The sequence below is a fragment of the Fulmarus glacialis genome, unplaced genomic scaffold (assembly GCF_000690835.1).
Source record: "Fulmarus glacialis isolate BGI_N327 unplaced genomic scaffold, ASM69083v1 scaffold14787, whole genome shotgun sequence".
NCBI classification, from domain to species: Eukaryota; Metazoa; Chordata; class Aves; order Procellariiformes; family Procellariidae; genus Fulmarus; species Fulmarus glacialis.
This window is the reverse complement of record NW_009225211.1, coordinates 20,726-45,030: the sequence shown is the minus strand read 5'-3', so window position 1 is coordinate 45,030 and position 24,305 is coordinate 20,726. Positions and strand designations below refer to the sequence as shown.

Genomic DNA, 24,305 nt, shown 5'->3' with positions numbered 1-24,305 from the left:
ACAAGCACAGCAGAACTGTAGGCTTTTGGGCTGCCTGTACTGCTCAGAAGAGCAGAGCCAGTGCACAGGCTCCAATACGGCATCCCAGTTCCTACGAGCAGGCATTCTGCAACTTTTTGGATCAACCATCTCCTATGAGACCTCAACAGTTCTCTGTCTTTATTTGAAGACAATACAAAGGTATTATAGACCTAATTGCATTCCATGGAGCAGTTGTGGACCGTGTAATATGGACTCACTGACTTGCACGTGGCCCAGTTCCCACAGTTCAGGATTCACTGCCTTAGAAATCTCATCCACAAGCCCAAAGAATTTTCTATGGTGGTAAGAAATGGAAGGTAAACCAAAATGCCTAGAAGGCTGTTCATCAGTTTGTCTAGGCTTGTTTATTTCTGGTGTCATGAAAGTAAAGGATAACTATTTTCAGATACAAGCACATCAATATTGAAAGGGTATGTACCCTATCACTGAGGAGTTAAACTGTAAGTCCCCTGTGTTTCACGGGCATCATTCTGAAAACGAAAGTACATATGCCGCAAAGCGTGAGGCATTGCCACTAGCGTCACAGGCTGTGGGTAGAGCATTACTCACACTTAGGACTGCCATCCAAATCTTTGCTGCCATGCTGAAATACTTCTCCTGACACAGGATCTACACACCAAATATCCGTGTCAGATGTCTGTAGCACAGCGTATTCTCCTGCCTACAAAAAAATCAATTACATATCATTGCAGAGCAATGTACAGACACACCACGATCCATACCCCAAAGGTTGGTTAAAATATTTGATTGTATTTACATTTGTCCATTAATACAACACGTTGAAAAGAAACAGAAAATATTAAAATACAGTCTACCTAATGTAATACACATACCAGGCCCTGAGAGCAGCAGTATGCAGACTGAAATCCCATTGGGATGAAGTTCTGGTATAATCTTGGTTTGAAATGTCTGTTCCTTGCCCATCTCAGGGTTCCATCCTGCTCACCGTCATGTTTTGAGAGAATCACGGACCCTATTTTGGGATACCTGCATCCAACTCCCTCTCATCCTGACATTCTCTCACAGCTCAGGAAGAAAGAGCCCCCCAAATGTCAGTCAATTCCGTTGTGCCTTTTAAGCATAGCCGGGCAAAAGGACGAGGCAGAGCCACCCTGCAGGAGGGCAGCATAGGCAGGGACAGAGCTTCCTATTCCCGATCTTCACCTCAAAACTATTTAAATTCTGCCTTATGGAGGGCAACGCCTGTTGTTTGTTTTGTCTTACCCTTTTCTTTCAGGTTAATAGGAATGCACAAAGGGATGCTTAAGGAGCACAGACTGAAACGATATGGGCCTTTGGCATGGTGTAAGCAAAACCGGGGAGGTTTTGTTTCTTCCTCCCTCAGTCATGATAAATCACCTCAAGGCAGTAGGGGACAAATAGATCAGCTGTAGAGGCATCCTTACCGCTCTGTCTCCAGCTGGAAATTAAGGCATTGGTTCGAGATCGCTGACATGATGTCTGGCCTGTAAGAGGGAAAACATACATGCATGTTAAAATAAAATCAAGTTCTCAAACCTAAGCTGGAGAAAGGGGTACATCCCCAGCAGCTTCGCACATCTCCATTAGGCTCTGGTACAGCCCCAGGTAGGGAATTCCTGATCAGTGCTTGATAACCACAGAACCACAGGATGGTTGAGGTTGGAAGGGACCTCTAGAGACATCTGGTTGGACATCTGGTCCAACCTCCCTGCTCAAGCAGGGCCACCAACAGTAGAGGGTCCATTCTCAAATCATGCAAGCCAAAATCACACATAGTGAAATTTAAATGAACTAGCAACGCAAGCATGAAATTCCTTTTTCGTTTCTTGCAATGGTTAGAAATAAACCTTGCCTCATGCATATCATACTAGAATTTTCAATAAATATTAAAATTTGTAAGAACAGGTAGAGACAAATATTTAGGAAGAAAAACCAACTGACATTTGGGAAGTTCTGCTGAGCGTGAGACCAAGGAATCCATGACATAACGTCCTCTCTCATCCACGCACCAGCAATGACCTGGCCAGGGAAGAAAAGCAGCTTTAGTTTAGATGTTTACTGCAGTATGCTTTGTTGCATACTGGGAAGATTTTCATCCTCAGCAGCACTATAGAAAGCGGTCAGTAAATCTAAGTCTATCTCTGCTATCCAGAGACAATTAGACCACACCTGAGACCAGTGGTGAGAATGGAAATGTAGCAGCTCTGGCGAGACTCTTCCATTTTAGCCCTATCCTGCAGCGTATCATCTACTCCCAGCAATTTGGTATCATCCACAAACTTGCTGATAGTGTACTCCTTCTCATCGTCCTGGTCATTAATGAAGGCATTAAGCAATACCAGCCCCTGAACTGACCACCGAGGAACACTACTAGCAGTGAGCAACTGAATATCGACTGATTTTTGAGCCCCAGTGAGCTGCCACTTGAGTCCCTCACTCCAGTCAATTTTCCACCCATCTTGTAGACCCGCTTCACTTCTCTCCAGTTTGGCTACAAGAATACAGGTTTTCCCTGGTTCTATTAGAATTCTGCTTAGCTTTTCTTTGTTCAAACAGCCCAGAGTATTTTATTAGCAATTGCTCACCTGTGCTCTCATAGCACTGATTTGGCTCCCAGTTTCCTAGGCCATCACACTGTGGGATGTAAGGGAGAAATCCCAGCTGCGTTGCTTCCCCAGCAGAATGTTTTGAAGTAAAGTGACTCCGCCAGTAGAAATGCAAGACTATAAAAGACAAGTAAAAGAAAGCTATTAGTGGCCAACACAAGATATTTTAAATGCACAGGTTTGCAAACACCTGAATGTTCCCCGTCCTTTAGAAGGCAAAGGAACAAATGCTGCAAGTACATAAAGGCCGGTAAGTGTCCAAATATTATATATGCCTCGTGTCATACATATAAGACAACTGAAATCAGCTCTTGGCTTGGCAGACTAATTACACCTGCGGAGTTGCAGCTGTTTTTCAGCAAAGTTGAATTTGACATAGAGTACTCTTGCACAGATCCTGGGCATTAATCCATTTAATTAAGCTCTCATCTCTCTCTCACCTACCTGACTGTGCAGCCAGCTGGAGAGCATAGTCACTGCCCGATAACAGCTTTTCAGAGACCACCACCTCCGTCTCATAGGGCCGAGCAGAACGTAGGAGGTCGTTGTCTGTGAGCTGTATTCCCTTTGCCATCAAGAAACTTTCTCCAAAAGGGAAGTGGGAACTATTTGATGCTAGGATGAGCTGCTCTGCCTCCTCCATAAATTTCATGGCTTCCTGCTTAACACCTTCACATATGCCAGGACCTGTAGGACCAGAGGGTATTTTAACGCCTTTCATCTAAATCCAATAAAGATTTGCATGTGAAAACTAGCTGGTCTTTTAATTAGCCTCTTCTGTTTCCTCTTGCACTTGTTCAGTTTTGAATTGCTTAATGAAGCAAGTGAACGAGACCCGTCAACACTTAGCTATACAACCGCAAGAGTCCAAGAGTACCAGGAATCACCCAAACATTCTCCAGGTCTTGGGCCAAAGCCTTGATAATTTTAACTTACCTCCTCATCATTGGTTACAAATGAAGTTATATGTCTCTACAGAACTGTCCCTCAGTCACTGTCATTAAAAAAGTGGATAATCAGAAAAGAGTGAGAAAGGAAACTGAAGATATATCCCTTGGATCCAGACGGGCACCTGACACTTGGCCTGTCTTCTCTGTACATCTACTGACTCAAATATGGCAATTCAACACACCAAACCAGCTTAGTGAAAGCTTCTCCACTAAAATAACTCTCTGCTAATCTGCTTTGTCTCCTTCATTCCCCATTTGCCCACAAGACTGGCATCTCCAGCACTCCTTGCCCATTTGGAAGTTTGCCATTCATTGTCCTGTCTTTTCCTCCCAGCTGGAAAATTACTATGTGATGAGAATGGTTTTAGTGACTACATTTATAATATAGGTCATCTGTTGAAGTAACCCCAAAAAGGGCCCAACAGCTTTGGTGGAGATGTCTAGACAGAGGGCTTACCAAACTTCACTGCTGGCCTCACTCTTCTCCTAGTGACTTCTAGGTGATACCTGTTACTCTTGACTGCGTAGTAAGAAACAGTAAAGAAAATACCTCTTGCCTCATTTTAAGACATTATTGAAAGTCATTTACATCACAGTGTAATCGTGATTTTTCCATACAACTCTTCACACACTGTTTCTAACTTCAAAGTGTCCTTTGTGGTCTGGTTAAGTATCTTCTGTAAAAGCATTATATGTCCAAATTCCAAATTATAAAATCTACACAAACTTGATGTGGAACTTTAGTCCTCCTTATTCCCAAAGCTGAGACACAACTATTTACCAAAAATGAGTTACCCCACCTCTGGTGGCCAGCAACAATGGCAGTATTGACGAACTTTCCGACAAGTCATTGTCTCATACCTCACAGAACTTGAAAGACTTTCCTCTTGTGGCATAGAAGCAAAGACCAGAAACACTGCTACTTATGTGCCAGAAATTCTGTTACTTACATGCTGGGACCTGGTTCACTTCTGTCTTTGTTCCTTGCAGCTCTTCTCCTTTGCTATCAACACACCAACAATCACGAAGTTCAAAGTGGCTTAATGGAGCGCTGAAATCAGTATAGGGTCCTGGGTAATAGGTCAACTGCTCATTCAGAAGCTGCCAGAATGTATATGGATCCAGTAAAATGTTCTCAGATGCATAGGTCACGTTTCCTTCCAGCACTTCAGGTGGGATATCAGTGAAGGAGGAATACGTGGTGAATGCTGGGAAGACATTCTGGTGCCCAGCCTCATACAAAGCTTTAATAAAAGCTGAAAAGCCTTTGGAAGATGCCTCTTTATATCCAGTTATGATGTTAAATAGATTAGCGAGGGGCAGGGGTTTGCCTTCATTGTTCTCTGCAATCCACCTTTCGTACCACTCAAAGGCTTGCTCAGAAGGTCCACTGCACTGCACCTGCCTCCAGGCACCATCAGCATCGCACTGCGGGAGGTAAATGCTGGAGAGCTGAGCCAGGGCGCCTGGATCTGACAACAGGAGTTTCACAGCCTTTAGGAACTCCTGACCAGCTGTTACTTGGCAAGCACTTGGGCCTGGGAAAAAGAAAACATGCACAGCATGTCTTACGAATGCACTGAAGATATACAATACTAGTACTATAACACCATTACTAAAACTTTGTCACTTATCCCAACACTAACAAGAATATTTCTGGCTTGTTATTAAGAGGGCCAGTACTATTAAGCTCCCATGCTAAACCAGGGTAAAATTTCCGAAGGAATGTGAGCACTGAAAGATGCATATAGATACGATTTTTTTAAAATATTTGAGCACATTAGGTGCCTGTAGTTCTTCCGGGGGGGGGATAGGTGCTTGATGCCACTAAATGCCTTCCTGAATCTGTTCACACCAACTAGGTATGTTCAGATACACTTGGTAATCTGGCAGTTAATTCTTATTCAGCCAATCCCTGCAAAAGCAACCATCTGAATAGTAGGATAATACTGATTTTATTTCCCCTTGGATCTAACCAGAATTTTCAGATTCTGTTGTTCTCTCTTCCTATTCTCTACTGAATATTGCAGCTGAATATAAAAATATCATTGTTCAAAATGGTGGAGTGAGTTTGGTTTTGAAGCCTTTTCTGCCCTCTCCAGAGCCAAATTTCATTTTGCCACCAAGCAGCTCTACAAACCTAGCAAAACATAGGAGCTCTTCTCCTTTTGAGCACCAGAGAATTATGAACCTTTTTATTTTTGATTGCACTACAGATGGGTTGTTAGATATAAATCCCCTTCCAATTCAGATCATTGCGATAAGTTCCCCACTACTTCTGTAAACTGCTGTTCAAAGGAGCTCCTTCACTATGTACCACTATCACCTGCTGAATACTCTGCTATTCCTTCCAAAATGAGAAGCAGGCTCTTCTCTTGGTCTGTTCTCCCTGTTGATGTGCCATTTTCAGTTCACAGAAACTTGAAAGACAAATACCCCTAGCCTATGTGCTTTCTTCTTCCTTCGTATTACATTACTAGAAGGGCAGAAGAAGCAGTTCATAGTCTATAAGCAAGTCGCAATGCCAAATTGATGTCTGACAAGTCATTTGCGACTCACTTTTCTGGCCTGACTGCATGACCTTATGAGAAATCCATTAGCCTTTGAATCCCTCTCCTATGTTTGGACTCCTGTGACATCCTAACAAGCTGAGGATATATTCTTGAGCTAAAAGACTAAAAGGTTCATGGTTTAAGGCACTGAAGTTCTTCAGTTCTCAGGACAAGGATGAGCCGGTGACCATGCCCAGGTGACTTGGTCCTGGAAGTAAAAGGCCTTTTTCACTTGGCATGGGTCAGTCAGTTACGCAGATGCTCCAGGTCTCATGGGCATCACAGATGTTATACACACTAGCTACATACTTAAGTAGAGATAGACGCCAATGACATGCTCTTCAACAAGGCAAGACCTCAGACTCTTCTGTTTTGAGTGTGCCTACCCTAACCCCCTGAAAGAAGAGGGGACCGTCGTTAAGATTTAGGATATCAAGGTTTACATACACTGTATTTCCCACTATTCCCCTGCAGCCCTGCAACTGTAGGGCTGACTCGCTTTCCTGTTAGGGGACAATATTGTTTGTATACATCATCCATACATTTCCAGATATAATCAGATATGAAGAAAGAATCACAAAATTTCAACACAATAAGGAAGCCTTTTTAAATTCCCAGTCCCTAGGACTTACACTGCATCGGCTTTCCAGCGATTCCCCTTATTCCTGGAATAGTCTTGCCATTCAAATCAACACAGAAGCAATTTGTCCCATAACACTGACGTGGCAGAAAGTCTCCATCCTTGGTACAAGAGGGAATAAAAAGATCTGATCCCGCAGGCAGGCTTTGCTTCAAGTTTTGCAGGTTTCTCCTTTGCTTCTCACAATCAGTGGGACACCTTGGACGTTTGCCTTGAACTCTTGAGCCTGGAACTTCCTTACCTGAAGTATCTGAACACCAGCACTCTCCTGCATAGCACTGAACTTCCTCGTACCTCCCCTCCTTGGTGCATGTTGGAACAAACAGGTCCCTTGGCTCTTCACCACAGTCTTCGGATCCCAATGCTAGTTTCACCACTTCACCTAAATCTTCAGCAACGCTTTTGGGGACAGAAATCACTTGTTGAAGAAAAGTGAAGAACTCTGGTAGTTCCAGAAGAGAGGAAAGGAATTTCATCATATTCTGATTGTCCTGGAGAGTTACTGTGCGGCCAAAGCTGCCTACAAGAGGTTTACTCAAAATGGAGCTCCCCTTTGATACCTCCAATGAAAATGCCTCAGCTGATTCCAGAAGGCCTTGGCCGTTATCCCTCTCTGCCACATCCTCCTGTGGGAAAAAATGGCCAATGCTGTATTTCCCACTAGTGCCAAGTGCCCCTGTGAAGTTAAACTGGATTAAATTCTTCAAGAACTTTCCTCCAAAGAGGTTTTCTTGGAAACGCTTTGGATTGGCAGTAAATTGCAGTGCCACTTGAGCCAGTTCCCTTGATGGGAACATCCCCGTGATGGCTTCACTAAGGGTGGTTTCTAGCCCAGGAATCTGGCTGACATATGGGCTTTGTGCAACTGGGGATGACAATCCAGAGTCTAGAAACAGCTCTTTGAAGGAGGGAGGGCAGGGTCTTGAGAAGCCGGCTATTTTTTCCAACTGCGTATCTGGCACGGAAAACAAATTGGGCTGACTGAAGTACCCAGCAGGGCCATAAAAGATCCTTGACAAGGCCTGTCGTCTCTCAGAGATGCACACTTGTTCTTCACCTAGACAAAGGTTAAAAAAAAAAAATGCAAATTTTGGAACTTCCAAAACCTGTAACTCTATGGCTATCTTTGAAACAGTCTTGGCAGAAACCACATAAAATTGTAGTTTAACCTGACTCTAGTTCCTCAACTATACATCACACACATTAATAAGGAAATTTGAACTGTTGTTGAACATGTTCTATAAATAAAATTCTTCAGTCAAGACACAAAGTGAAAGGAAACATTCCTTCACCACGTCTGAGTTGTCTGCTCTGTAGTCTTTTTCTGGTTCTATTGTTTCCCAATATAAATCATGTAAATCTTAATTCCTGTTCCTATGGCTGACAGAACGAATAAAGCCTTTTCCAAATATGTTAACTGTCTAGTAGGATGCCTGCTTTTAATGAAAACCTCCGATGATCCAGGCGCAATATGTGAACCTAAGAAAAAGAAACAGACTGCAGAAAAACAGAGAGTTATTTTAACCAATGCCCATTAATGAGGAATTTGTGGAGGCTTCCTACCTAGATCTTCAGTTTCATAGTGAAGCGTTCATTACAAGAGGTTTGAAAAGAAACTGTTAAAATTAGCAGTAATAGAGTGCTAAGGACTAGATGCCATTCACAAATGAGCTCTAAAGGAAAAAAATACAAAATTTCAACAGAAATAGTCAAATGTCAGGGTACTGACGGTACCAACAGTGTCCCTGGCCACCCACAACCTGGGCCGAGCTCTGTCACAGGTGTGTCTGCATCCAGCCCCTTCTCTATGTTCATACACAGACAGCAGTGCCTCCAAGTTAAGTGTCCTGGTTTCGGCTGGGATAGGGTTAAATTTCTTCCTAGTGCTGTGTTTTGGATGTAGTATGAAGAGAATGTTGGTAACACACTGATGTTTTAGTTGTTGCTAAGTAATGTTTACGCTAGTCAAGGACTTTTCATTTTCCTGTGCCCTGCCAGGTGCGCGGGGGGCTGGGAGGGAGCGTGGCCAGGATGGCTGGCCCAGCTGGCCAATGGGCTATTCCATACCATATGACGTCATGCTCAGCATATAAGGCTGAGCGAAGAAGAAGAAGGGGGGGACGTTCGGAGTGATGGCGTTTGTCTTCCCAAGTAACCGTCACACGTGATGCAGCCCTGCTTTCCTGGAGATGGCGAAACCCCTGCCTGCCGATGGGAAGTAGTGAAGGAATTCCTTGTTTTGCTTTGCTTGTGTGCGCGGCTTTTGCTTTCCCTATTAAACTGTCTTTATCTCAACCCACGAGTTCTCTCACTTTTACCCTTCTGATTCTCTCCCCCATCCCACCTGGGGGGAGTGAGTGAGCGGCTGGGTGGTGCTCAGTGGCCGGCTGGAGTTAAACCATGACATTAGGATGCAATCATCACTGAAGAAGGACCTCTGAAAATGTCAGCTTAAGGCTCAAAAGACATCAAAAAAAGAAAGACTTAGTACATATAAAGACACAGACAGGATGGTTATGGCACTGACTGGATCTCTGGAATGCACGCAGCAGCTTGAATCATGTGCCACACGGTTACCTTTCCTTGAAAAGCAGCAGAATTATAGGGAAGGGATGCAAAAATATTTTGAGGACAGAACAGCTTTTCCAGTAAGAGAAACTATTCAGCTTTGGCAAAAAAATATGATAAAGGTTTTTAAAAACCAGGATTCTCCACATCATTCACAACAGACAATTATTATTCAGTATTTCTCACAGTACAGGAATTAGAATGAAATTTATTGCCAGAGGACGCTAGGAAGGATAAAAGGTTAAAGAGCAATTAGGCAAATCCCTGGAAGATGGCTCTACAGAGGAGTGCTGAACACAATGATCTGCGTTCAGCCTCCAGTCTGGGGACTCCCCAGCCTGCAGGCAACAGGGAGGATATATGGAACCTATACGCATTTCCCATATTTCTCACGCTTTCTCCCTAAGCACCACTGCCGTCCCTGAAGGGGACAGGATGGTGGAAAAACAGCTTTGGTCTGCTCCAGCATGGCCTCCCTTGGGCTCCCCGCCCCATCCCCATTTATTCCACATTCAGGCAATACGATAAAGCAGTTATAAATCCTGGTAACAGTAAGGATAAAAGCTGGAAATCTTTAAAGCTGCTAAAATAGATTAGCAAGTAATCTGAGGCTCTGTGATCAGTATCTTTCTTATTCTTCCTTTCGCACCCTTGTCCTGCTCTGCAGGTCCTGGCAGGGGCTCAGGGTCCCTCACAGTGGTTCCTTTGTAAAGGCATTTTCTGTAGGATGGGCCCCTTCTGTTTTCAGTATTGGCTCTTGGTAAGAGGGATGAAGAACTTTCCTCTGGGGACCAATAAATTAGTGTAAGCCACAATCCCGCAAGTATGTTAATACGAAACAAATGTAGGATCATGGTCTTTAAAAGCTCTCCCCTCCTACCCACTGTTGAATCAAGTCAAAGCAGAGTGAGAAGGAATAAACAGAAAAGCGCTGCTGGAGTGAATTTACTGTAAAGGTCTGAAAAGGATCATGTCCCTGTCAGGACTGCCTGGTGCCCCAGGTCATGCGAGTACCTGACATGCTGCCCACACCTACATCTCTGCCTCCTCCAGTGTTCACGCTGCTGAGTGTGAGAGTCGAAGATATTAAAGAGAAATAAAACAGAGCAGAACTGGAGACACGCACATGGCATGCAGCTATATCCTCATGAAATATGTTCTCGGGAGTTAGTCTGCAAAACCTCTGCAGAAATTTTTCCTTGCTTAAATTTCCTGAGTCCGCCAATAAAAGCTGCAAGCCGCCTCAAGTCATTGCCCGCCCCGCCCCCCCCCAAAAAAAAATCATCAGGAGGGCTCAGCAAAGCACATTCGAAGAGAAAACAACCAGTCTCAACATATGGCGAGGCCTCTCAGAGGTTCCCTTGCAATATCCTTGGTGATCAGCCTCGAGGCATGCTAATATTTTCATTTCACCGTAAGCCTGTCGGTGCCCAGAGCACTCCGAGCGACTTGCAGCCGTGACACCCAGGGTAGATTCCTCCTTCTCTATCTGCGTGGTAAGACTGCATCTCGCAGACAGAGCAATTACCTTCCCCAAAGGCGGCCCCCGCATTAAGATCTTGTTCTCCCCCAGCCCTCCAGCGCAATCCTGAATATTTAGGTAGCGCGCTTCGGAGTGAAGGTTTTTAACTTTCCTCCTCCCCTCCGGCCCTTTGACATTTCTGCTGTCATTTCCAATTGGGGCACTGATTTAATGGTGTCTTCTTAATGAAATCTCTCAAAGCCCAAACCATACACCTTTTCCGAATTGTTCGGGGGTTTTTTACTGGATTTGGCAATTTTCATGGCCAAATATGCAGTGACAGAGATGGGAAAAAAAATGTTCGGGATGAGAGATGCCTTAGAAATTCCATAGCATTTCACCAAAGGAAGGAGGTAAAACCCAAAACCACCATCACTGGCTTCCTTATATTATCCCAGATATTCTGACGTAACGCCCCAGCCCCTGGAGTCAAGCGACTGATACAGCTGCAGAGAAAAGCCTTGCTGTACGCAAAACTAAAAGGCTAAACAAAGGTCATAAAGGAAAATAAAAGGAATATGATATTTAATAATTTATTAGAATGGGGCTTTTAACCCCAGGGAGGTTTTTCAATCCCAGTTTTTGAACACCAGAATCTGTCAGAGCCGAGAAGGGAACTGGTCCTTCAGGTTTCTTTCTAAAGACAAAATTCCCGCAGTGGATGAAGTGTTTGGAGAGGGAAGGTGAACAGGCCTGGCTTGAATTTGGAGCATACATGGATCTACAAGGCAACGGTGCTTGTTAGCTCCTGTTCTCTTCCTACATCTCCCACAGACCAAGGTTGGTCCCTCGCAGACACCAGCTGGAGGAAGCTCCGAAGGGCAACGGCTGGCATTTGCACCACGCTTCGACAATTAGCATCAAATTGTTGCCCCCATTTCCCTTTGATTTTTCCAAGAAAAATAGAAGTGATGCACACAGACTGGACTGAGTAAATGAACACAAAAGATGTCCTTGTTCTTCCTTTTCCAAACCTCATACATACCGCAGGCCGAGGGCTGGCCTCGTCTCTTTGTGCCCTGGACCTCTTGCCCTTTGGCGTCCGCACACCAGCATTGTCCTCCCTGCTGGCACTGGGCTGGCGCGTAGCTCCCATCAGCATCACAAGACGGCACGTAGGCGTGCTGGTAACGCAGGGCTGCGTACCGCTCAACCTCACACTTTGAGGGGCCTGGAAGAAAAACAGTATGCGTTAAGGAGGGAAAGCTTAAAGTTTCAGAGTCACCTCTGCTTGAGCCCATCATTTGACTATTTTGGGGGGAAAATAAAAAATAAAATTTAATTTCCTGACTGTTTTCAGTGAAACTTCAAGTACCAGCCCAAAATGCAACAAATTCTCCATCCTCTTTTCCCCTGGAGAATTGGCCGCAGGGTTTTCTGCTGTAGGTATCATTTCTGAAAACTAAACAGAAAATAAAACCTCAACACATTTTTCAGCCATAGTCATGGGTAGGCAGAGCAGCAGCATCTGCTGGCAGCCATGCTGGAGGCTAGGTGAGCTCTGGCCCTTAATGCAAATGCAAAGCTGGTCAATAGAGATAGATGTGCAGCTTGGGAGACCAAGACGCCAATAAGGATCAGTGTTTCTGGTGAGAACAAGGCATTGCTCCTGCAAAAGATCTGCACCTGACTGTGGAGACTTGGTCTGGGACCACCCAATTTCTTTCATTTCCCTCCGCAGGGATCTGAAGACCCTATTCCTGACAAACTGACCTTAATGGCAGAGGAGCCAAAACTCCATAAAGCAAATTTTCTGAGTTATGATCTCTCCAATACTAGACTCCACTCTTCCAACAGAAATTTTCCTTGTTTATATAAACGTGCAATCCTACAGCCTAAACATTTCTCACCTTCAAGAGCTTTCCAGCTACACTTAGCTACCAGGTTGAGGCAGCAAGAGCATCACATCAGAGCAACCTGTTCATCATGGAAGTCTGACAACTTTCCTAATGCATGTGACTTCAGGTGGTGGCGTGAGATCTGGGTAAGTCACCAAAGCAGTCCCTGTCAGCGGCTGAGGAACGTGATCACATCTCCATCTTGTGGCTGTTACAGCTTCATCTCTGCCGACAGCCGCTGGATCCCCAGCTGCAGTCAGAGCTTATTGCACAACACTGTGCAGTGGGAGGGGGGACATGCTTTCCAGACTCCCCAGAATGATCAGCTTGTCCCAGAAATAGAAAAACCGTGTGACTATGTGGCCAGAAGACTTACATCAGTATCTGCTTAGTATCTCTGGTGATGCAGCTCCTTAGCGAGGACAACAATGCCAAAGGAATTTGGATGGGAAGATGAAGGATCACACCAGGGGGTTCAAACTCCCCCCAGCCAAGGCAATTCTCTTGGGCTCTGGCGTAGGAGAGTGAAGGAGGTACCTGACCTCCTGTCCTAGAGAGTTCACGGCCCGTAGGCAGAGGAACTCTCTCCCCATTTGCCTGCCCCGACCGGGGAGGGAACGGACCCAAGGGCAGATGCAGAAGTTCAGCCTTGCTGGCTAAGGCACTACAAACTCTTGCGTAGCCTCCTGGGGATCGAGTGTCTTGTGGCCAATGTAAGATCCTTCCTATTTCTGAGTCTACCCCCATAAATTAGGGAGCATTTTCTCAGGCTTTTAATTTAATAAATCATCAGATCCATCTCCAGAATCTCAAGACAAGAGATACAGAGAGTTCATGGGCTTTCAACTAACACAAACTTCAAGTGCATGGGAAAGCGCAGATCAGAGGACATGTACAATCTGTTGACAAGAATATACAATCCAGAGATTAAAAGTCAGCTGCAATTCAGGGACCTTGATTCTTGCACTGAAGCTGTGATATTATATGCTTTTAGTGCAAGAGACTCCTAGAACAACTCTCCCCAAGGGCAGCTGTCACATATAATTGTCACCTTATTTACAAGGTGTCACCTCGGTGCTACTTACATCTGAACTTGCCAGAGGTAGCTAGCTGAACCCCCAGAAACCGCCTCTGCAGGATCCGATATATGCTGGTCTCCGAGAACATGCGGGCAGGCTCCAGCGCAGAGAAAATTGTGTCGTAAACTTCATCGAGCAGCAGTTCCAGGCCTGGGAAAGAGAGACTTTTAGCACAGAGCCTGGGTTTAAGACTGAAGTCACCTGCTTTACACCAGAGTAGCAGATTTGGAAGCCTATCAGGAAAAAGAAAAACCAGTCCTCTAAACAGGCCAAATGTGAACTTATACCACATAACCCTAATGCACCACACCATATAACCCACTGCCGAGTGCCCAGTCATTATCTTCATGTCTTGATATCTACCAAAACAAGCAGGAGGAACATCCAGTAACTGGCACTGTGCTGTGGTTTTGTTAGGTTCAGTCTGCAGTAGATTGATGGAATTTTAGAAACTGACGTTACTAAAAAACAATTCCCAATCATTTTGGTCGTATAACAAAAAAAAAAAAAAAAAAAAAGACGCGTAGTAGTTTCCCTGAGTGCACAAATTTTTTGAGAACTTCTCACCCTTGTGGGAATTAAATGTTGAAGTTCTCATCTTTGTTTTAATTTTTAAAACCACAGTGTCTAAGGAGGAGGAGCTGGAAGTCCTAAAGCTCCTCATTCCTCTTCGTTGGAAAAAAAATTCTTTCTTCTAAAGTGTCCCATCAACTATTAACATGCCTAAAAGGTATCTTGAGGTTATGAGAGAAAAGGAAGGACCATCTGATGTCCCCACCCATGGCGGGGGGGTTTGACTAGATGACCTTTAAAGGTCCCTTCTAACCCAAACCTTTGCATGATTCTACCTGAGCAAGAAGAAAATACTTCACTCTCCAGGCCCTTTATATTCCCCTGCATTTGCTAATTGGACTTGTTGAATACGAGGCAGCTTTCTAGAGTAGGCAGAGGTTGGGCATTCAGAAATCTTATTCCTCCATCCCAGAAAGGACAGGATTTGCTCCCGGGCAGCAATGCCATTCGCTGCTGACTGAAGCGCTGCTCCTAAGGGTGGGATTTCACCAGTGAGCTCCAGTCTTTCCCATAGGCACTACACTGGTCACAGTGGTCTTACCCTTTGTAAGAATGAAGCTGAAGTCCCAAATGAAGCTGAAGACCGATAGTTGTTATTTGGCCCTTTCCCTCGGGAATTCAAACCCGCTCAAGTTAAAGGATCAGATGTTGGAGGGTACTTACCGGTGCCTGCTAGCTCTCTCCCCAGGCTGTCCGCACAGTAACAGTACCCAGAGACCTCTGGGAATGTCTTCCGCAAGGAGCTGAATGTTTGGAAAGCCTCTGGAACCCTGGAAGGAAAAGCAGCCTCCTGTGAAGAGCCCGGAGAGGCACATCGACAACAGCAAAGCATCATCTGTGTTTTCCTCCCTAATTTGTACGGCAAGGATGTCCGCACAGCACAAAGCCATTACAAAGCCCTTCGGTCTCCTTGTGGCAACCAGACTCTGACATGATCCAAACCGGTGTTTCAGCAGGCTAACAGGTCTCCTAAATGCCATTTTTTTAAGCACAATTTTTTAAGCAAACACAGGACAATAAGATCTCCCTTCAGATAGATTTCTGACTCTTCCTAAGCAAGTACCCAGAACCTAACACTCATTTTCAATTCTATTCTCACCTTTGAAAGCTTGTCAAAAAGTGTAAAATAGACAGACGTTGGCTTAATGTTATTACAACACCCGTTCATTAGCTCCTTCCACAAATCTGCACAGAATGGCAGAGTGCCTAAACATACAGGTTGCTTCCTCTACCCTACATGCTACGTACGCCTCTGCACTGAATTAAGCACAAAAGCTGATAAAACCCTCACTAATGTTTTTCATTTTGAGAGCATGGCTGAACAGATTCAGGAGAAAGGGGTTTTAACATGTTACAAGTAAGACTGACTCTTACTTCTGGAGATCAGAGACACCGGTTTCCAGTATAATATTCTAGGAGTAACAACAGCCAGATTCTAGCAAAGCAATGATTTAGGAAGCAAACTTAATAGGGTCAGAATTGGAAAAAACATAATAAATGTGATCTTAACTGACAGACACCCTAGGGTTTCTCCAAGCAAACAGAAGATAAGGTTTTCTAGATTCAGGCAATATGATCAGCAGAACAATTTTGCCAAGTTCCAAAACAATCATATTATTTTACAGACACATACCCTTACCCTGAAATACCGTAAAGGTCTGGAGTCCCAGCTGCATGTGGCTTATTTGGGAAAAATCTAACAACAGGAAAATGGAATTTTCTGCTCAAGACATTCAGCAAATTACACAAAGTAGGTTTTTACCAAGGAAGGACACTTAGCAGTAAGCGTAATGGTAGATTAGGCCATGATCAGCTAGGAAACAGGTTGATGTGCCAAAGCACTTAACTGCAACTCTGTGAAATTGGGGCTATGACCAGCCTCAGCTCCAGTGCCACCCTCCTGCAGCCTCAGGGCTGCTCTATGGCACAGGCAGTCGGCAGCGCCCCTGAGAAACGCAGCGAAACCCTTCTCTGGCTCAGAGCCAGCGGTCAGATGAGAGGAGTGGAGTAATGGCCCTTTGCTACCTACAAGAGTCTTCCTGAGAGCTCTGCTGCCTCTTGCCAGGAGAGCTGAAGCCGTTACTGCTCTCTCAGTAGGTCAAAGCGCAAGCTGGGGAATGCACGAAGCAACAGCAACCCCTGGCAGAGGAAGGGGCTGGTAACCTCGGGGTTGTGCTCCTGTCTCAGAGCTTGCACGTCCCTGCGTAGCACTGCTTCGCTCCGGCACTCTCCCACGTCTTCAAATTAAAAGCCCACTGACTCCCTCCACTTGACACTGGCATGCTAAAAGCAATCAAAATGTCATATTTCAGGGCACAAAGGGACTTCTGTCAGCATTAAAACAATGCAATTTAAGATACAAACAGCTAAATGCCATCTTTCTATGGTCTTCTACGTACACAAGGATATAAATGGCTTGGGGCATTTCAAGAGCTTTCTGCTCCCCTAAACTATCATGCACTGGCCACTGCCTAATCAGGAAAACGATCTTTTCTCTTCTTAGGAGAGCAATGCTCTTATATTCAAAGGCAGACCTCTGCACTGCTCATGTCCTTGGAACTCATCACCTCAGCATCTCAACATCTAGCTGAGTGAAACAGGATGCAATGAAAAAATTCTGCATGCTGCTTTCTTTCATCCTCATCGTTAAGAAGTCACATGCATAATTATACGACTTTTATATGGGGCAGATGTGTAGTCATATCCTGTCATTCTGGGTATTTTTGTTCCAAGTTGAGAGTACAGCTAAATAAAGTACAAACGGATATAAATTAGGCCCACACAAACAAGAGAACAGAACTTTTCTCACCTTACTTGGAAAACTCACTTCCTACCGCTTCTTTTCTTTTCTCAGCCTTTTTTTAATCACAGCCCCCGAGATGAGAAGTCATGATACAGAGTACCTCGCCTATCAGACCCAGTCCAAAACAACGGCTGAAGGAAAGATGACTACGTTTAAGTTATGGATAAATTTATAGTGTATCCATGTGTTTCAACAAGAATGCTTGCACTCAAAAATATGGGAAAGTAAATAAATGTGAGGTTGTTGACCTTTTCTTCTCTGCTTTTGGTTTCCAGCAAAGATAACTCATTACTGATCTTCAAAAGCAGGTTTGCAAGTAAACCCTCCTATGTTTCTATGTGCAGCTCAAGTTATAGCTGCCTTTCTCATTGACTACTCAGGAACAGAGGGAGAAAACCAAATCAGGTTTTTTTCCATTGTCAACAAAATAATACATAATAGGACAGAACGCCCAGTGAGCTGGGATAAAGACACTGACACAAGCTCTTCAGCCTGATGAAAATTATAGCAAGAAAGTAAAAAGATCCTCCTCGACTTTTGATTTTTTGATCTTTCTCCCCAGTCTGCTACAGGGCCTTCTATATGGCTGCCCATCCAAGCAGGACCCGGGCACAGTCCGTATAAAATAAGTCAGAGCAGCCAAGTCGCCAGGGTGAGGCAGGAAACCTGGGGTCACCTTTCTTTCCAAAAGTCTTCCTTTTGGGAAAGTCTTAGCTCTAAGCTCCTGAATTTCTCCATTTATTTTTTTTAACATACTGATTTATTCTGGAATATTTATAGAGGTGTAAGGAAACAATGTGGAAAGGGAGTTAGTCTGACATGTCTAGATTTCAAAAATCAGTCTGTGGAACCAAAGTTGCTCCATTGGTTCCACGTGAACATAAAATACGGGTTTAAATCCCTGTTCTGCTATAGTCCTTCGCTGTGGAATTCATCCCTTCAACTCTGTATTCTGGCCTCCTGTTTATGGGCCAGGATAATGACATTTCAGGCAGGAATAGTGTGAAAACTAATATATTCATGACCTCAGATACTCAGATATGATGGTAATGGGTTAAGTCAATGCCATAATTAGAAAGGTAGACAGCTGGGAGTGAAATGATCCTGCTGTGATTAATTACATGACACAGCCACAAGAAAAGCCCAATCTCACAGGCCTTTGCAGACAAATTTCCCAATAGGAGGAAAAAAATGTTAACTTAAAGCACTGCTTTCTCCTCTGTAATTGCTCTTTTAGAATTTCAACACTCCACGGGCTAACAAACAAAACAGCGAAATTACTTCGCTCTTGTCAAAATAACCTCTCCCGAAGCTCTGACAAATTTGCACTCTGCATTTGGGCCTGCCTTTCAGTTTTGCTTAAATTAAAAAGGAAAACCCTCAAAACAGCAACATTGACATTTACAATAAAATGCCTTTGCTATACAGAGCCAAGTCAGAATGAGACATTACATTTACTCCACTGCCCTCCACCGGAGAAATATGTTGGCTGAGATGCCAAGATAACGGCGCTTCGCAAGAGACCAAAAGGCTTCTCTGGAGTGTCTGAATACCTGCACCGAAATGAGCTCCTCTCCCTGTGGTTCCCCTTGTCCATCCCTTATTTCTCCACCTGAGCACTAATTCCCAGCTCCTCCACAGGACAACAGCTTCTTGCTCCCACGGACAAGCACTTGATCCAGAGTTTTGAAGTCTTCCCCAGCCCGCTCCAACCACCAAAAGCCAGTCTGTATGTCAGCACGCCAGTTCATCGCTTGCTGGTTCACCTGTGAGGGCAACCCTGCACTGCCTAAATGGACGAGAGTTTCCCACCGTCACATGGAACTTGCTCTTTGCATGTTGCCACTTGTCCGTCTGTCCATCTGTTTTCATCTCCCATACGGAATCATCTTTCCTACGTCATATATACATTTGAATTCCTCTCTCCCTTTAGCATTTATCTCATTTGCTGTTGTGTGTCTGTCTGAAAGGTAGCCCTGGCTACTTTTCCAAATACAGATCACAATGTGGTATCCACTGCTGTGTAAGGACACGCTGATTAGACTGCAGGGATGGAATATCGGGCTTTTCTAAATGAGAAAATTTAATTCAGAAGAAAAAGTTTTTTACTTGGTCCATTCACTAACAGAAAATAACATCATATGGGGTCACAGAAGAAGGGCTTCAAGTAGAAAAAAAAATGCGGTAAGACACTGACTTGAAGAGGTATGCAGGATTGCCCCCCTGTTTCAGAAACCTACACTCTTACCTGTTATAACTATGAACAAGATCAAAAACCATCATGTCTGTAGTGTTGACAAACTTGCACTGGACAGGCAAAAACTCTCCATCTGCTGAGCACTGTGGTGGGCTCTTCTCCCCAAAGCCATGCAGAATGCGACGGTCTCGGATCTCACAGCTCCCCGGACCTGATGGGGAAAAAAAGTAATGTTTACTGGTGTTTTAACTTCCCAGGAACAGCTGAGTAGCCGTCCCATGGTTTGGAAGGGAGTTAGATTCATTACATTGAATATGGACACCTAGGTACCTCATATTCTCTTTATAACAAAAGGAAACAGAGACTTAAATTCGTAGTAAAGCACCTATACTTCTGTAGGGTAAGCATAGGCTGCAGTGTCCAAGCTCCTGATCTACCACCTTTGATTCACACCAAACCTTCCCACTCTACAAAACCCACTGTTTTGTTGAATTTTACTTACACTGCGTTGGCTTTCCTCTCTGCCTGGTGCCATAAATCTCCATTCCTTCTGGATCTACACACCAGCACTGACCCAGCTCCGTGTCACACTGCACCGGGTCAAATGCCCCTGAATCCAGGCACTGAGGGATGTAGGAGATGCTGCTGCTGTTGATGTAGCGACTGACCAAGATCCTCTGCTTTTGCAGCTGGCAAAAGGATAAACCTGTGGTACCAGAGAGGGGCACTGCTCGAGGAAGGTACTTGTTGGGCACTGAATCATTTATTAAGACAACATCTGAGTTTTCTCAGAGCTGCAAGTTCTGATTCTGCCACCCAGGTGGCATAAGGACACTGATGGACTTGAGGTCATGAAAATTGGTATACAGAAACCCACCACAATACACTAAGTTGATCTTGCATTCATGATTTACATTACTGTGACCTTCATGAATACAGACCATACAGGTTTCCATGATCAGCTCCAAAGAAACTCCAGAACTTCCACTAGAAAACCCCAGCAAATGACAACAAACAAATCCCTCAAAGTCCAGGGCAAACCTATTCTTGATTTCAGCAGTTCAAATGCAGATTTAAATGGCTCTTTACCCAATCTGAACAAAAATAGAAACTTGTGACTTACAAGATACGGGATATCCATTCTGTTTGCTGCCAGGTACCTCAATGCCCTTCTCATCCACACACCAACAGGAAAGACCATTCCTACTGCACTGAACCGTCCTGAAGGAGATCACAAGTTACGTATTTTACTTTGTTAGTGACAGAGTCCTCAGTCAGTATGGGACATAAACCAAGACATAAAGCAAGCCAAACAAGTTCAAGTACTTTAACACTGCAAATAATGGAATCAGAAAGGGCTGTTTCTGGTGACTCTAAGTCTACCTGATGGGAGTTGTTAATTCTAGTAATTCTCTGAAGTCTTCAGGAATTGCAGATAAGGGACTTGAAGTCATTCAGGAAGCAAGCAGGTTGGACAGAATCCTGATTCTCAGTATTTGAGAATTACCATACATTTTGAGACATTTTTAAAGTCAAATCTAGCACGGTCTAGGTCCCCCACACCCTGGGCAACAACAGTAAGATCATAGTAGACAACGTTATGATTTGCACTCCCCCTCAGCCTCAGCTTTAACTCATTAACTCCTTGCATCTTCAAGCAACATGCTGCTCTCCAAACCACTGTTCTCCATGTGCTTTAATTCCTTTACTGCCTTTAAAAGAAAACCCAACTGTGCCACTTACGGCAGGGTGCATAAATTCTCCAAGTCAACTTGGCTCAGCCGTGGCAGCTGGCAAAGTGATCACAGACCACGCACCCATAAGCACGTGCAGGAAGACAGCAGTTGCATTACATGACAACCTGCACCAAGTATTTAACATGCAAATAATGCTGCCAAGATTAGCCTATTAATATTAGATTGACCTCCTAACCCAGAGATTATTTCCAGCAACATGGAGTTCATTCAGGAGAGGCTAGATCTGCAACATGGCTCAATGAAGTCCTTTCAGTCTCCTGCACCCCCCACCCTCCAGTCCACCAATACGGAAGCTCTTCAAAACTGAAGCTAAAGCTTTCATTAGTAATGACAGGTCATGTCGCATAACAGCAGAATAACAGCAGGGATGAGTTACCTGAACTGGCCATCTTCTGAGCACTGAGGAATGTAGGTTTCTCCTCCTGAAAAAGCCTTTTCCCTCTGAAGTTCACATGGACTTAAGGGTTGGGAATCTGTCTGGTACTCTGAAGGCAGCAAGAGGGTAAACACATAAGGGTGGTTTCACCACAAGCCTGTTCTTATCAAAACCCTGTTAGTGCCAACGCTGCGTGGTGAAAGCCCCAGTTTCATGGGTCCTCCCTAGTTGTTTCCCCATCGCTCCTTGCATGCATTTCTGCGTGGGACAGCACAGGGAAGCACTGAACAAACTCACTGGGCTGCCAGCTGCAGGATAAGCTCATGACGGAGATGCTCGTGAACCCTTTCCCAGGCCTGTGTTTAATTAGCTTCAGCTCTGTTCTGTACTGGTATAGCTATCATTTTCTGGTGCCTGAGGTAGTCTATGTACTCAGAGTTAGTTGTGGCTATCACCACAGAACAGCCCTTTGCCATAACCACACACATCACTATAAACGTTTCTGAGTATTTATTTTTTATTGAAGCTAAGTCCCTCACTATTCCACCAAAAGGAGAGGTATTTCTTAATCTCACGAAAGACCTGAAAAGAATCAATGTCTAGGAGTTAGCATCAGGCTAATTCATATTATGAGCACTTCTCAATTTTTACCAGGGCAAGCGATCAACTACTGAAGCCACCTAGCAAGAAAACAGTCGATCCTTCAGTTCTTAATGCATTCAAACCCACATTTGGATGCTGTTTTAGGAGAACGATGAAATTCAGTAGGTTCTTTTTTACAGAACAGATTAGTTGATCTGACACTTTCCCCATCCTCAAAATTTGATGAATTCCATTGACTAGTTCTATAAAAATACAGCAAACAAACAAAACCACAGCTACAGCGGTTCACGTAAAGTTCACGTAATCCAGTATTTGGTCTGAGTGGACCACACATAGTAGTACAAATACATCATAAGTATTCTGAATACTTTTCAGCCTCCAATAATTTGCAGCTCAGGGACTCCTTTAACCACAGATGGTTTCTGTGCACCTAAGATCTCTCAATCACTTCTGTGAGTTTTTACTGTGTCCCCTTAAGCCCATGTGAAAATTTTCACGGGACCGTAAAGGGATTTTAGGTTAGCTCACCTATAGACATCCACATGTAGGAAAACCTCACCATTTTCATCTCAAACGTGACTCTGAGGCAGTTGCTCTGGGACGTGTGGAGATCCCTGTGTACAGTGCTAGAGAGGGTCTACTAAGACATCCAAGTTAAGAGATGAATTGAGTGATTCAAATTGCTTGTTGTGCAGGACTATCAAACTCAGACCAAAGAACTGGGGACGGCACTCAGACTATCCAGTATCTTCAGGTTCAAGCCTAAATTAGATGATGGCACATACAAGTACAAGATATAACCTTAGGACCTTCACATCCCTGCAGCACCACCTTTTCTTACCCAAGTTCCTTCTCTAGCCCAGCCTATTCTTCCAGAAAGCCTTTTTTTTTCCACCCAAAATCCAGGTGTACTGAACTCAGATAACCTCGACCATTTAAACATCCTTATACCTTTGTATTTAACCTGGAGCCAAAACTCAGTTTGCACAGCACACAATAACTTGCTAAGTTTGCAGTGTGCAAGATTCAAGATCATTATCTACTTGGTTGGAACAATACACAGAGCAGCACGAAGATCACAGGAGCGCAGTCACTACTGGACACAAGCAAAGGAAAAGAACCAGGGTACTTACCAAATATATTGGCTGCAGCTACGCTAATAAAGCAGCAAAGAAGGGTGCAAAATGGGATGGAGCCCATCTTGTGATGGGAGAGCTCCATCCCCTCCCGTCAGCGGGGCAGCCCTGCACACCCCACGTAGCCTCCACCAGCCTTTTTATAGCAACCGTCGCGCGGGTGGGCTCACCCATGCGCTGGTAGACTGGCCACGAAATCGGGCGAGTGACGCATACGATGCTTCTGAGAAAACCGCAAGAGGCCCGTTCGCCTGGAACTGCCCTGGCGGGTCCCCTCAGCCGGTTCTCATCCCCGCTCCAGGGAGCACTTCTGAGCCCGCTCATCGGAGAGGAGACAGGCGGCAGCAGGCCCCGGGGGTGGCGGGGGGGCTTAGTTAAACCAACCTGCAAACTGAGCACATTGACATGACCCCGGCCAGAGCGCCGGCCCTCGCCTGCACTGTGGGGCAACCAGACTCTGCGCTCTGTACCAGAAGTACAATTTTTTGGTGTTTCTAGAGAGCCTAGCCTGCTGAGGGGACAGGCAAGGGTTAGGCCTCCAAGCACTGCAGCGCTAGGAGTAAATACAACTCATAATGTGGTTATTTATGAAGCGAAAAACAAGAGGGACGCAGCTCCACGGACTGAAGGGAATTGAGGGTCAGAGTCAATTGCATCTGACCTTTTGCTTTCACTCCCACTTTAAGAAGCCAGGTGTCTCAGCTGCTTGGGCCTCATCCTCCAGGTGTAAGATCAGTGTAACCATTAAGCATGTTAGTCAAGCTTTTTGGTACTAACTACATGCAAGATCCTCGACCTAAAACGCATCAGAAATATTACTTCCTTGGCTCCAGAGTAGTAATTCTTGCTTGTCCACTTCTTATGATTGTCAGTTAGCATTTACTTGCACGAGGAATTATGAGAATTCACCCTCACTTGTGCAAAGGTTTTTGGACAAATGGACTCAGAATAATTAGCTAAATAATAACAGAAGCACACATTTGAGGCTGGACTTAGGCTGATTTCAAGAAAAAGTGACAGCACTCTTGCTTGTGATTCATGGGTACTAGACAGACTAGAAAAAACGCTACTGATACTCTCT

The 24,305-nt window shown here is 44.6% G+C and overlaps 1 protein-coding gene across 1 annotated transcript in view; it reads right to left on the bottom strand.

Moving 5' to 3' along the window:
• The window catches only part of TG (thyroglobulin), a gene marked incomplete at its 3' end in the record, with an annotated part of 36,049 nt that extends 12,761 nt beyond the window's left edge, over positions 1-23,288 (bottom strand). Inside the window, exons 1-15 of the mRNA XM_009582416.1 lie at positions 23,222-23,288; positions 21,486-21,594; positions 20,476-20,573; positions 19,855-20,058; positions 19,404-19,563; positions 15,016-15,122; positions 13,786-13,929; positions 11,848-12,033; positions 6,765-7,829; positions 4,531-5,118; positions 3,075-3,317; positions 2,610-2,747; positions 1,966-2,043; positions 1,402-1,508; positions 592-703 (exon numbers count right to left, since the gene is read on the bottom strand). Of these exons, the coding sequence (XP_009580711.1) occupies positions 592-703; positions 1,402-1,508; positions 1,966-2,043; positions 2,610-2,747; positions 3,075-3,317; positions 4,531-5,118; positions 6,765-7,829; positions 11,848-12,033; positions 13,786-13,929; positions 15,016-15,122; positions 19,404-19,563; positions 19,855-20,058; positions 20,476-20,573; positions 21,486-21,594; positions 23,222-23,288 (3,406 nt within the window). The remainder of the gene's footprint in view (positions 1-591; positions 704-1,401; positions 1,509-1,965; positions 2,044-2,609; positions 2,748-3,074; positions 3,318-4,530; positions 5,119-6,764; positions 7,830-11,847; positions 12,034-13,785; positions 13,930-15,015; positions 15,123-19,403; positions 19,564-19,854; positions 20,059-20,475; positions 20,574-21,485; positions 21,595-23,221) is intronic.
• Between the last annotated feature and the right edge of the window lie 1,017 nt (positions 23,289-24,305).